This window comes from Tamandua tetradactyla, chromosome 13 (genome assembly GCF_023851605.1).
Source record: "Tamandua tetradactyla isolate mTamTet1 chromosome 13, mTamTet1.pri, whole genome shotgun sequence".
Taxonomy (NCBI): domain Eukaryota; kingdom Metazoa; phylum Chordata; class Mammalia; order Pilosa; family Myrmecophagidae; genus Tamandua; species Tamandua tetradactyla.
In genome coordinates this window covers 77,513,340-77,525,533 of record NC_135339.1, presented here as the reverse complement: position 1 = coordinate 77,525,533, position 12,194 = coordinate 77,513,340, and the positions used below count along the sequence as shown (strand labels likewise).

The 12,194-nt window shown below is 31.4% G+C and overlaps 1 protein-coding gene across 5 annotated transcripts in view; it reads right to left on the bottom strand.

Annotated features, from left to right (window-relative positions):
• ATRNL1 (attractin like 1) overlaps positions 1 to 12,194 on the bottom strand; it is a 931,221-nt gene that overhangs the window by 497,039 nt on the left and 421,988 nt on the right. For all 5 annotated transcript variants that reach the window (XR_013161757.1, XR_013161758.1, XM_077126124.1 and 2 more), the window contains exon 26: positions 4,066 to 4,144. Coding sequence is in view for 3 of the 5 variants with exons in the window: in XM_077126124.1 (XP_076982239.1) it covers positions 4,066 to 4,144 (79 nt within the window). In the remaining 2 variants the exon portion in view is untranslated. The remainder of the gene's footprint in view (positions 1 to 4,065; positions 4,145 to 12,194) is intronic.

Genomic DNA, 12,194 nt, shown 5'->3' with positions numbered 1-12,194 from the left:
TACATATACATATATACTTCGGACACCTAAATATAGAGAAAGATACATTTGTGTGTATCAGACATATAATATTTTATGGTTAATCAGGCTAAAGTTTACTGAAAAGAAACCAGTATTCTTGGTAATTTCTTAATCCATCTAAATAATAAAGATAATAACATACAATAAATAAAAATCATGACTTAAGGCAAAATTTTCAGATTATATGTATACCAAAAATAGTTTTAGAAGTTTTAGTCTTTTTTTCTAGAAATCAATTTTATGTATACCTACATAACAACTCACATTTACTTCCATTATTAATTCCATCCCTAGAAGACTTTTTGAATGCACTGTATTACCTAAGAACTGCAAACTGTATGTGTGTATATGTGTGTCTTACTGAAAACCTTTTAAAGCTATGAGTTCCCTAAAATAGGGCCATGTATTTTTCCTTATATTGTAAGCATTTATCAATCTGTCTGGAATATAGCAAGATGTTAATACACTTTCGTTGAACTGAGCAAAATGAGGCACTGCATCTACAATGAGATCTTTGAGAACAGGTTTACAAGACAAGATTCAGTTAACATTCAAATTCTCTGCTTCCATACATTTTGGCTTCTTAACTCAAGTTATTTTTAAGTAGACCTATGTTAATTTTAAAACCATGATAAGATAAATTTGATACTTTGGACATCTCTAATACCTAGTCTTATAGGATAAAATAAAAATATTTAAATCAATGGTAATCACATTTTGCAAAAGAAAATAAACATAAGTATGCTGACACAGAGGTATGTTGACAGAGATTTTGCAAGGATAAACATATATCTGAGTGTAATATTTACCCATGAACTCTCCTTACCATCATATAACAATGATCTTGATATTATCATTTCTTGTCTGTTTTTGTGACCATAAAACAGATATAAAAGGAAAGAGCTAATGCATTTGTTTCTAGAAATGTACTTTGCTACTCAACTACTAGAATTCTATTTATGGGTTTTAGTTTATCATTTTTACAGAAACCAATATCTAGGTTTTACACTGTGTGATTATGAAATGTTCAGAGAAGTAGAGCATCATGAACACTAGTTTATTGAGTATTGTCTTCTGCTAGGCAATGTTTTTATTAATTTTTAAGGAAAAAATAAAGCACAATATGCTATAAAATATAAACATAAAGACATGATTAAATTATAAATGTTTAGCAAACATTAAGTTTAAGAGCAGATTAAAAAAAGAAAAGATGTTAGCACAGTAACAGTAACTACAGTATTCATTCAAATACACAAACCCAGTAGTACTACAAAATTGACGTAAAAATAATCCTTTCTTTGCCTATGGAATGCATTATTTTATGGATTTCATAGTTAGACTTTAAGACATACTATGATTATACTAGTCAAAATATGTGGGAATAAATGTTTCTAAATGAAAATTTAACTTCTTGTAACTATTAAGATATGATATTTTCACTTACGTTAATCAAATGTATGATTAAATGTCTTCATTGCAAGGAGTAATTATAACATTTTGGTTTTTGTGCCTTATGATACCTATTAAAAACTCAGATTTCAGTTAAAAATGAAGATTATCAACCATGACACTATTCTTAGAGACCTCTTAGAACATATACTTGTTGCTAACAAATATTTTAGTAAGGTAACGACTATCTAAATTGAACTGCTATTGGAGCTAACTTCTTTTATCCTGCAAAAAGAACATGTTATGGACACATCCTTCTAGTTCATTGCAATATTTCCAGCTATCAATATTCAGTTATTGTTTCCATTCATTATCATAGTCTAAAAGAAAATGTCCATATTCTTAATAGGGTTACCATAGAAATGTGTTTGGAGCTCCTATATGAAAGAGTAATATTAAAATTGATGTCCTTTCTACTTTCATTTATGTGTTTTTAAGAGACCCTGAATTCTTGGAGGCATTATTTAAAAGGAATAATATTAATAATAGACTTCTGATATTAAATTATACAACAAAAACATGTATTTATGAAAATACAAAGCTTCAAATAGTTAAAAAAGTAATATTTCCAGATGAAGTAACACAATATATAAACAAGGTCCAAGGATTATTTTCTCTCTAAAACAGATCTTATATTCAGAAAAGTAACCCGTACAATTGCTATAATAAAATTACAGAAATACTAAGAAGAAAGAACCCTTTAAATAATTTTCATTTACTCTTATTGACAAATTGTCATTCTAAGAACTAGTATCCTCTGAGCTTTACAATCACTGATTTCTTAATGTTTTGGGCACAGTAAAATATATGTACATAAGGAAAATATACTAAGCTATTTTTCTTCTGCAAATATTACAATTGATCTAATAGTTAATAAAGAGAAGATAAAAAGCATGTACTCATGTAAAGTGCATGAGGATTATCAAACTACATCTATTGTGGTTAAAATCTTTGGAGTTTGTATGACCAAAATGAAAAACCATCTTTTAATAATATGAAAATCATGATCTAATAGATGTCTGGTAGTCATCAAAGATAATGTGATATTTACTTTGAAAGTCATATAGAAATGGTTTCCAAGGTATTTAGGATCTTGCATTTTAAAGAATTCAGTAAAATTATATTTAAGAGATTTCACAAATTTTTAATGTAAGAAAGATATTCTTATACCTCCTAAAAAGACAGAAATGATTTTCTATTTTGGTAGAGGTAGCAAATTAAATGTAACCATTATTATATTCCTTAATAGAAAGAATCAGCACCTGGAAAAATTTTGTAAAGAAGGACACTTTATTGAGGGAATATCAAGAGGCCCTAGTAATACTTAGAAATATAGACTAGAGCTGGCTCAGTGGACCCTTATTATTTTTCCCCCATCTATTTCTCTTTTGTCCTTTCCATATGCACCACATATTATGAAAAGACAGAAAAATTTGGTCTTGAAATCAAATTGCATTAAGATAAGTTCAAATCTATACTTTTAATTAAAGTAACATCAGCTTGCCAGAGCTTCTGATTAATATGCAATAAACCACATTACTACACTGAAGTGATACAATATTAACCAAACACTAATGGTCATTTTGAGAAGTGTGAAAGATTATATATAAATAAACTATTTACACTAGTTTCTTCAACATATTAAACATTGTTTCTAAACTCTGGTTACTACATGTACTACTTTGTTTGAAAATAAACAGAGTTAAGAAAAACTGACATCATTCACTAACTCTAGAGCTTAGAATAGTCTAGATTGCTTTTAAATATCTTGAAAAATAAACTTTCTATATGAGGAAAAAAGGAAGGCAAGCAATTACATCACTGTTTTATATTACTGCACCCAATGATACATATGAAAATACACTGGAAAACATATAAGCAAATAAGAGTACCAGTAGGTTTGAAAACAGAAATTTGATTTTCTATTACATGAGGTACAGAACAATAAATATACTTTGTATTAAACTCCTCAGATTATTATCTTTCTTTATTCCTTCAGATAAACTAATCATATTATAAAGTTAAAAGTCCATATCTGTAATATGTATTTATATCATCAGATGTTATTTTGTAAAAGTATGACATGTCAATTTTAGGATCATAAGGAAAAGACAGGATTAATTCTAAGTGGAAATATCTGATTAACATAAAAAGGGAATGTTATAATAAATTTCTAGGAAATCACATTTTTTCTAAAACCACCAATATTTTATCACTCAGAATTCACTTTTAAATTGCAACAGAAACATTTTCCAAAATAAATAATATTTTTATGGCATCACTAAATATTTAAATTCAAGAGATTACAGATTATTTGATCATCAGAAATAATACTGGTATTTATTATAAATCTCATACTATTACAAATGCAAATTGTTTGCCACTAATTAACCTCCTAGGAATACTGGTTTAACATGACAGTGATAAAGCTTACTCTAAAGCTGAAAAACTACTTGATATTTTTTGTTCAATCTTAAAGTTGATTTTCAAATTTGTTTTTGGAAAAAACATGTTATTTATATAAGATACAAATATATAAATACTTATATATGTGCTCAAATCTTTAAACAAAAGATTAAATAATATTACTAATACCTCTCTCCGTCGAGAAGCCCAACATGTTTGTTTGATCTTCCATACCACAGCAGCCACCAATAATAAGGATAAAAAGCAACTGAAAAATAAAACACAAATAAATGTTGCTGAAAATTTAACTATATGCTAAAATAATAAGTGGAGGATTAGAAAATATGTAGAAGTAGTCACTTTGTCTCAGTAAATCTGTTCCTTGTTCTATATTACAGTCTACCTTTAGTATTTTTCCTTTTGAACGGAATGTAAATTTGTGATTCCAATGGTCTTATGAAGCAACAGATATATATTTAGGATTGCTATTTTGAGTAATAAAATATAGAAACCTTATAAATTCAAATGTCACATTTATTACTCTTTTATATTTATTATATTCCAGTGGTTCTCAACAGTAAGCAATTTTTCCCAATCCTCAGTTCACTGGACTTCCCCTCATACAAAGTAATCATTTATTGCCGATAGTGCTGAAAACGAGAAACTCTGTCATACCGTAATGTTTAAAGTAAGAAATAATTTTGTTAAAAAGTTCACACATGTGGTGTTATATATTAGGTACAACATAAACTACAATAACACAGGCCTATTTGGTGATGTCTGGAGACATTTTCTATTGCCAAAACTGGATGGGGCTGCCACTTCCATCTAGTGGGTAGAAAGCGCAGCTATTGCTAAACATCCTACAATCCACTACACTTCACCTCATACAAAGTAATTACAGTCAGTAGTGCTGAGAACGAGAAACCCTGGCATCTACCAATGTTTGAAGTAAGAAATAATTCAGTTAAAAAGTTCATAAATGTGGTGTTATATATCAGGAACAAGATGCAGTAAAATACAATAATGCAGGATATTTTGTTAGGGCTAACCTGAGACTGAGAAATTTCAGACTAGAATAACAAAGATTTATGTGATCTTACTACTCCATCTCCAATCTGGTATTAGTTTTCTTTTCCTTTATTCTATAGGCATAGATCAAAGTGAGCCAAAGGTGAGCAGACCACAGCCACAACAAATTCAAATTGTCTAACTTTAACCTGACCCTCATCCCTGTGATGATACTTGCATTTATCATTTGATTCACTCATAAGCAGTGACAAATTTTGATACTGTTCACTCCTTTGAGTCCTTGTGTATTTTTCTCCTTGTATTCCCTGAAGCAGAAGATCTTAGAAAACGTTTTAATGATGACAATACCATAACAAAACAGACAATTCCAGCACCTGTCCATTAAGTCGGAACACATTCCAAATTCTGGACCAGATACTTCACATTCATCACTGGATTTAGATTTAAAAGAACCCTTCCAAGTAGGATACATTATTCTTATTTTAGGAAAGAGGAAGCCAATGTTCACAGTATTTGAAATACATTGCTTATAATCATACAGGGAATAAAACATAGTAGAGCCTAAATTCAAATCCAGCTATATATATCTTAAACTCTTTCCTCCCCATCTGTTGGGAGCTCAATCCTTGCCCATAATCTTACTACAACAATTCTGTTGTCTAATCCTTTTTTTCGTGTCAAAGAAAAAGGATAAAGAAAAAGAAAAACAAGTCAGTGATCCTAACTTTCCAAACACTGAGGTGGCTTTTCTCAAATCTTTTTCCCTGTATTTTCAACTCATTCTCTGTACCCCATCTTAATTTAAATTTTTCAAAAGTGCTCAAGTTCCATTTCTTCTGAAAAAGAGAAACAATAACCTACTTTCATTGACCCTGCAGACTTCTCTAATTATTGAGCAAGAGGCCAATATAATGACCTTAATTTTCTCACGTTTTACTTATTTAACCCCTTGTAATTCAGCTTTTGATTTGTATACTAATTAAAATGTTAATATTAATATGTTAACATTAATAATGAAAAATGTTTATACCATAGTCAATATTTTCATAATTCTTTTATTCAACAGAAGTTCACCATGACCTAGAAAATAAACTAGTATTTTCTCTATCAATATATATTTGCTTCTTAACTGACACTACCAATCAATTATTCTTTGAAACCCTCTCTTTCTAAATGTCTTATTTTCTTGGTTTCCAATCATCCTTTATGACCCACTAATGAGTCAGTGAAGGTAAGCTACATATCACGTTGCCTCTTTTAAGTTATGAACATTCCTTCAGCTTCATTCAACAGTACTACCCTCTTTTCAGAAACAGTTCAGTTATTCTCATGACTTCAACTATGACCTCAACTGGAATGATTGCCAAGTCTATATATTTAGACCTGCCAAAATGAAAGCATTTTTATTACTTAAGGACCTAAGAGATTATTTAGTTCAAACACCTCCCTCCCCAGAAAGAAATTCCCAACACAACTCTGGTAGTGGTCTAGCCCAAAATAAAATACTCAGGAGCTACTGACTCTCAAGCCAGTGCAGTGTTCCTTTAGTTAGCTTAAACTCTAGAGATGTTCTTCCATTAAAACTTTTATCAATTGGTGCTGCTTCTGTTCTAGGTTATAATGATTCAATTTATTTCTTCTTCAACATGCTAGAAATTCTTTACGTATCCAAAAGAAGGCAACATGATTTTCTCAGGCCAACCCCCACAACAAATATACTGCAATCCAAATATCAATAGTATTGAGGTTGAGAAACTCTGCTCTAATCTGAAGTATTGCCATACTGATTACCCTTCTCTTGTTATACCAAGGTTAACAGTGTAGCTGTTAAAATAGCACTGAGAAGTAAACCTTTAGGTATAATTTCAATTTTATTCCTACCATCTCACCTTTAAAAATCATAACCTAAAAGATATAAATACTACTTCAAACTCACTTTATTCAAACTGAATTCATTAATAATGCTCATAAAAATAAAGTCAACTAACATCTGTTGAGTATTAAGCACTGTACTAAATGTTTTACATACATTATATCCTTAATGACCACAACTACACATTATTTGTGTATATTTTTATATACTCATTTAAAATATGAGAAAGCTGAGTGATGGGGAGTTTAAGTAAATTCCCTAAGTTACAAAAATGGTTAAGTTGCAAGTTTTCTCCTTTCTCCTGACTTCTCTGATACACCATTACTTACCCAGCTAAAATGTAAAAACACATTCAACTTTATCATCCCTTATATTTAGACACCAAATCTTGTTAATTGTTTCTTTTGTAATATCTGCAATTGTAAATAATAGTTCATACACAAAAAATCATTTATATTTAATAATTAAATACAATTTAAATGCAAAAATGTATTCCTACTTATAATCGTTTCTTCATAATATTTGCCCCCTAAAATAGTCACATGATAAAGATTCAGTTTGAGATGGCAAAGACTAACTAAATTTCTCCCTCAGTAGTTTAAATCCCTCCTGGTCTAAATTTCCTGACTCGAATGAAGAGCATCACTTTTATACTGATGCTGAGGACAAGTATAAAAATTTGCAATTTTTATAATTTCACCATGTTTGTGAAGATAAAATATACTTTAGGGTTTAAAAGAAGATGCTGTTATGTTAATTCCTATATAATTAGCAGTAAAATAAATATCCTTGGTTTCTAATAAATTACATTGAAAACAAAAGATATATTTCTTTAAATATATATATATATATATATAAATCAAAGCCTAGTTCATCAAGAACACTGTTTCATTAAAAAGGAAAAAAACAACAACAACCCACAATCTAGTATCATCAAGAACTTATATTCACCTTTTGCTTGTTTAGACAATCCCAGTCTTTATTGGCTACCCTGGAAGCCTGAAGGACAGCAGAATTTCCATCAGTTTGAAGTACCCTATGCGATTGCCCTGCACATCACTCTGGCCCTTTCACCGGCTGACTTATGACCACTGCACTTAACATGAGTGAGAAATAATCATTTATTATATTAAGCCACTGAGATTTCAAGTTTATCTGTTGTTTTTCTAATATATTTCTTAAGTGAAAGGTCTTAATGAACTAGATTAAACATTAATATATTTTAATCTGGTATTGTGGCAATTCTGTCAAGTTGAAACATGACTTTTCACTGCTTTCTTTCAGCTCTTTCTAAACTATAATTAGGCAATAGCTTTTATTGCTTCTTGGTGTAAATTTTTTGGAGGATAATTTAGCTTTTCCTTTAAAAAATACTGAATGATAATAGTGTGAGAAGGCCTGAAAGGATCAATACCCCTCAGTATAATCCTACCAATAAAAACTGAAAAAACAAAGAAAGAAAAAATATAAGCACATGAACTACAGTACAGAAGCATTGGAACTTATAGAGAGCTTTCAATAATTCATTTTTAACCATCACAAAATGGTCATTATTGAAAGGATTCTTAATATAAAAAAGCATAGAACTTATCAGGTATACTCATTTAGGGAAAATTTTTAAAAATTCAATAGAATTAATGCTGTGTTATAAGGTTGTATTATAAATTAGGTTTCTAGTGACTATCTTCTCTGGTGGTAATCTACTTGGCCAAATGCAAAAGGATATAACATTGTCACTACCCTATAACAATTTAAAGTTAACAGGTCATGAACAACAAGTCTTACATACATACTTTAGTAGTTGGTTTGTGAATATTAATAGATATTTCACTGAAAAATGTTGGAAACTAGGGAGTTGTGCTGCAATACAGAAACAATATTTTAATAATTTACTCCTGAAGACTTCTATTCCAGAAAATATCTTTCACTGTTTTAAAAATATCTTCCTAATACTCAAAGAAAGGATATCTTCTTACCAATTAAAACATTAACATAATAAACAACTAACTTATAAATGCAATAAAATTGCATCTATTATAAAGAAAAATTTACTTATGTTTCAATTATCTGATTAATAAAGGTGGAAAATCAACAAAGCTCACTAGGTGAAAGCAGGCAAACAATTTGTTCATAGAATAAATTGGTTCAAAATTTTCAAGGGCTGTACGGCAAAGTTACTATACCTTAGAACACATTATCAGTTAAGATGATTTCAAATGCAAATAACATAAAACTTAGACTAGTATAAACAACATCAGGATTAAATGGATTATACTCCCTCAAATCCAAAGGCAGAATAAGTTTCAGGTTTGTTCTAATCAGAACTCCGATCTATTCATCTCTGACTCTCCAGTCTGTGATCTCTGGTATGTATTAACTTTATTCTAGACTTGTTTTTCTTTTAGTAACAAATATGGATGCAGCAGTTCCAGACCCACCTGACCAATCATCGTAGCTAATTGAAGGCCACACACTAAATGGTTTTAGCCAATCAGAGTCTACCCATGGAGCTGTGGAGGACAATCCCACCCAAACACTATGGATGCTACAAAGTCATGTAGAAGCAGTTGGAATGCTAGAAAATAACTCACAAAATCCACTAAAGAAACAATTAATGTAAAATTCACAGAAAAATATGTGCATGCACCTTCTGCCAACTACTCAAAGATTTATTAATCTATAGGGCATCTTTGATAACTCTTAATTCTTTCTTGAAACTCCTTACAGAAAACAGAATACTCTAAAACCTCCCCTGGCAAGGTATTAAAAAGACTAACAGCATCTAGTAAAGAAGATCTTCTTGGTTAATTCCTTCCACTACAAATACCGATAACCTGCATGGATAGTGTCCTATTCCTTCAAACCTGAAAAAAAAAAAGTGGAAATGGTCTATGTATAGAGCATTCCTTTCCACATTCAATTTTATCTGAAGCATTCCTCTTAAAATCATGTCAAAACGTTTTAATTACAAAAATCTCTTAATATTTTAAAAGTGTAAATGCTCTTTTTTTTTAAATTGATGCATAGCATACAGCGTACAGCTCAAAGAATTATCACAAAGTTGCCCATGTAACTACCACTCCAATAAACAGGACTTTATCCATTTCCTTCTCCTCAAAACTACCATATTCATTTTTAATAGCAGATATTAATTCTGCCTGTTTCTAAACATTATATAAATGGAACCCTACAGCATTCCTTCTTTCATTTGTCAGAGGGCCCTCCATCTTGCTCATTTAGCATGCTTTTTCATTGCTACGTACTATTCTATTATATGGCTACACTACAATTTGCTTCTGCATTCTACTATTCTTGAGCATTTGGGCTGTTCCTAGATTTTTGCTATTTAAAACATGCTACTATGAATATATTCCGCTTGGCTTTTGACACCATGGGATAGTCAGTTCATAGAATATGTGTAAATTCAATCTTAGAATATAATGCCAAATTGTTTTCAAAATTGTGCACCAATGTCTAGCTCCACCAAGAGTGTTGAGAGTTTCCTACCCCCTTCAACACTTGGTATTATTTGTGTTTTCTTTTCAGCAATTTAGTGGGTATATAGTATATTGTATTCTGATTTTTATTTGCATTACCTGAGAAGTAATTAAGTCTAGCACATTTTTATATTTGTTTGCCACTCTGATATCCTTTTTCATGACACAGGTTCAAGTCACTGGCCATTTTTGGGGTAGGGGATTTATTCTTCAGACTACGTATTATTGATTTGTATGAGCTCTTTATATATTGTGAATATCAACTCTCTGTTGTTTTTTAAGGTTGCAAATATATCATTTTATGATTTGAATTTGCCTTCTGTTAATAGCTTCTTCTGTAAAACAAAAATTATTAGTTTGATCATATTTTAATTTTATTGTAGTATTTTGTCCTGTTAAGAATTCTTTTCTTACTCTAAGGTAAGAACAGAAATTTTTATATCATTTTCTAGCTGTTTCATTATGTTTCCTTTCCTCATGGAATTTATTTATCTTTATGCTTAGTGTAAGGTAGAGGTCAAATGTCACTTTTCCCCATATGGATAGCTAATAGACCCAATACCTCACAAAGGTTTTCTAAGAGAAACAAACATTTACAGAATAGTCCTTGACTTGGTAACAAGACTTAAGAATAGCCACTTTCTATCAGAGCCCTCTCTATTACTCCATTTACTCCAGGGCTCTCCTTGCTTCATTAATGTCACACATGGTTTGAGGACCTGTTTAATCCTATAGAGAACTCTGTTATTTTGTTTTTGTCCTCTGTGGGCTTTGGTCCCAATGCCTCTGGTGCTATTTGAGTCTGTCCTGCAGATGGAGCATGCACTGTTTGGTTTGGAGCCCTGGCAGAGTTCTACCCATTAGCTCAGTTCTCAAAATCTTTGGTATGCTATTTAGGATGATATCCACACATGTGCATGTCAAGGGTACTCCCAGGACTTCATAAACAACTTTATGAGATGACTTTTTTCTCACTATGATCTCCTAGCCACATTCTGATTCTCTGGGCTCCACTTTTTCATCCTTTGGTCAGAAACCACCCACTTCTACAACTGTGCACTAAGAGGACAGAGAAAAGGAAAAAACAGTGGGGTTTGTCTCTGCTCTCTTATAGTCACAGCTCTACCATACACACAGAAAGATGTCCCTCATTTGGACTTTTGGCTTTTATAGCTCCCCATTCTCAGCCATTTTTTGCCACTACCAGTATTCCTGTTGTAGAACTGCCTATGGAGGGTGAATGACTTGAGGAAACAGAGTCAAGAGGGAGGGATCTTCCCCACTCTCTCTGAGCTTTGAGTTTCCTTTTCTACACTTTGAACCAGAACTACATGTAAGTAATAGTTTGAATTATATTATAAATATGAAAGGAAGCTTTTAAGCAATGGAGTCACATAATTTATATATATTTTAAAAACATCACTTTGGCTTTTTGTGGAGAATGGAATGTAGAAGCATGGGCAAAATTAGAAACAGGTTGGTGGGTTACAGGATGCTTTGACCATGGCGGTAATGGTAGAGATGAAGAGAATAAGATGGATTGCATATTTTTGAACTAGAGCCATTAATACTTATTTGGGGTTGGTTTTAAGGGATGAGAGAAAAGAAACCAAAGTTAATTAGTGGGTCTTTAAACTGAGCACCTGGATGGCTTCTGGGCCATTTATTGAAGTGCAGGGAGATTCCGCTGATCAGAAACTTTGGTTCAAGAATTTCCCAATGGTCTTTGTTAGAACTACCTGCAGTCTTTAGCTTTTGCACTCCTTCAAAAGGGTCAATATGGATCATGTTCTGGTAGCTCTCCCGCTATCCCCTCAGCTCCTTCTCTCAGAGAAGTTTCTCTTAATTCATTTACTGCATGTCTTATCCCATATTGGTGCTTACATGTTCAAGGGCTTGGACAAGCACAACAGGTA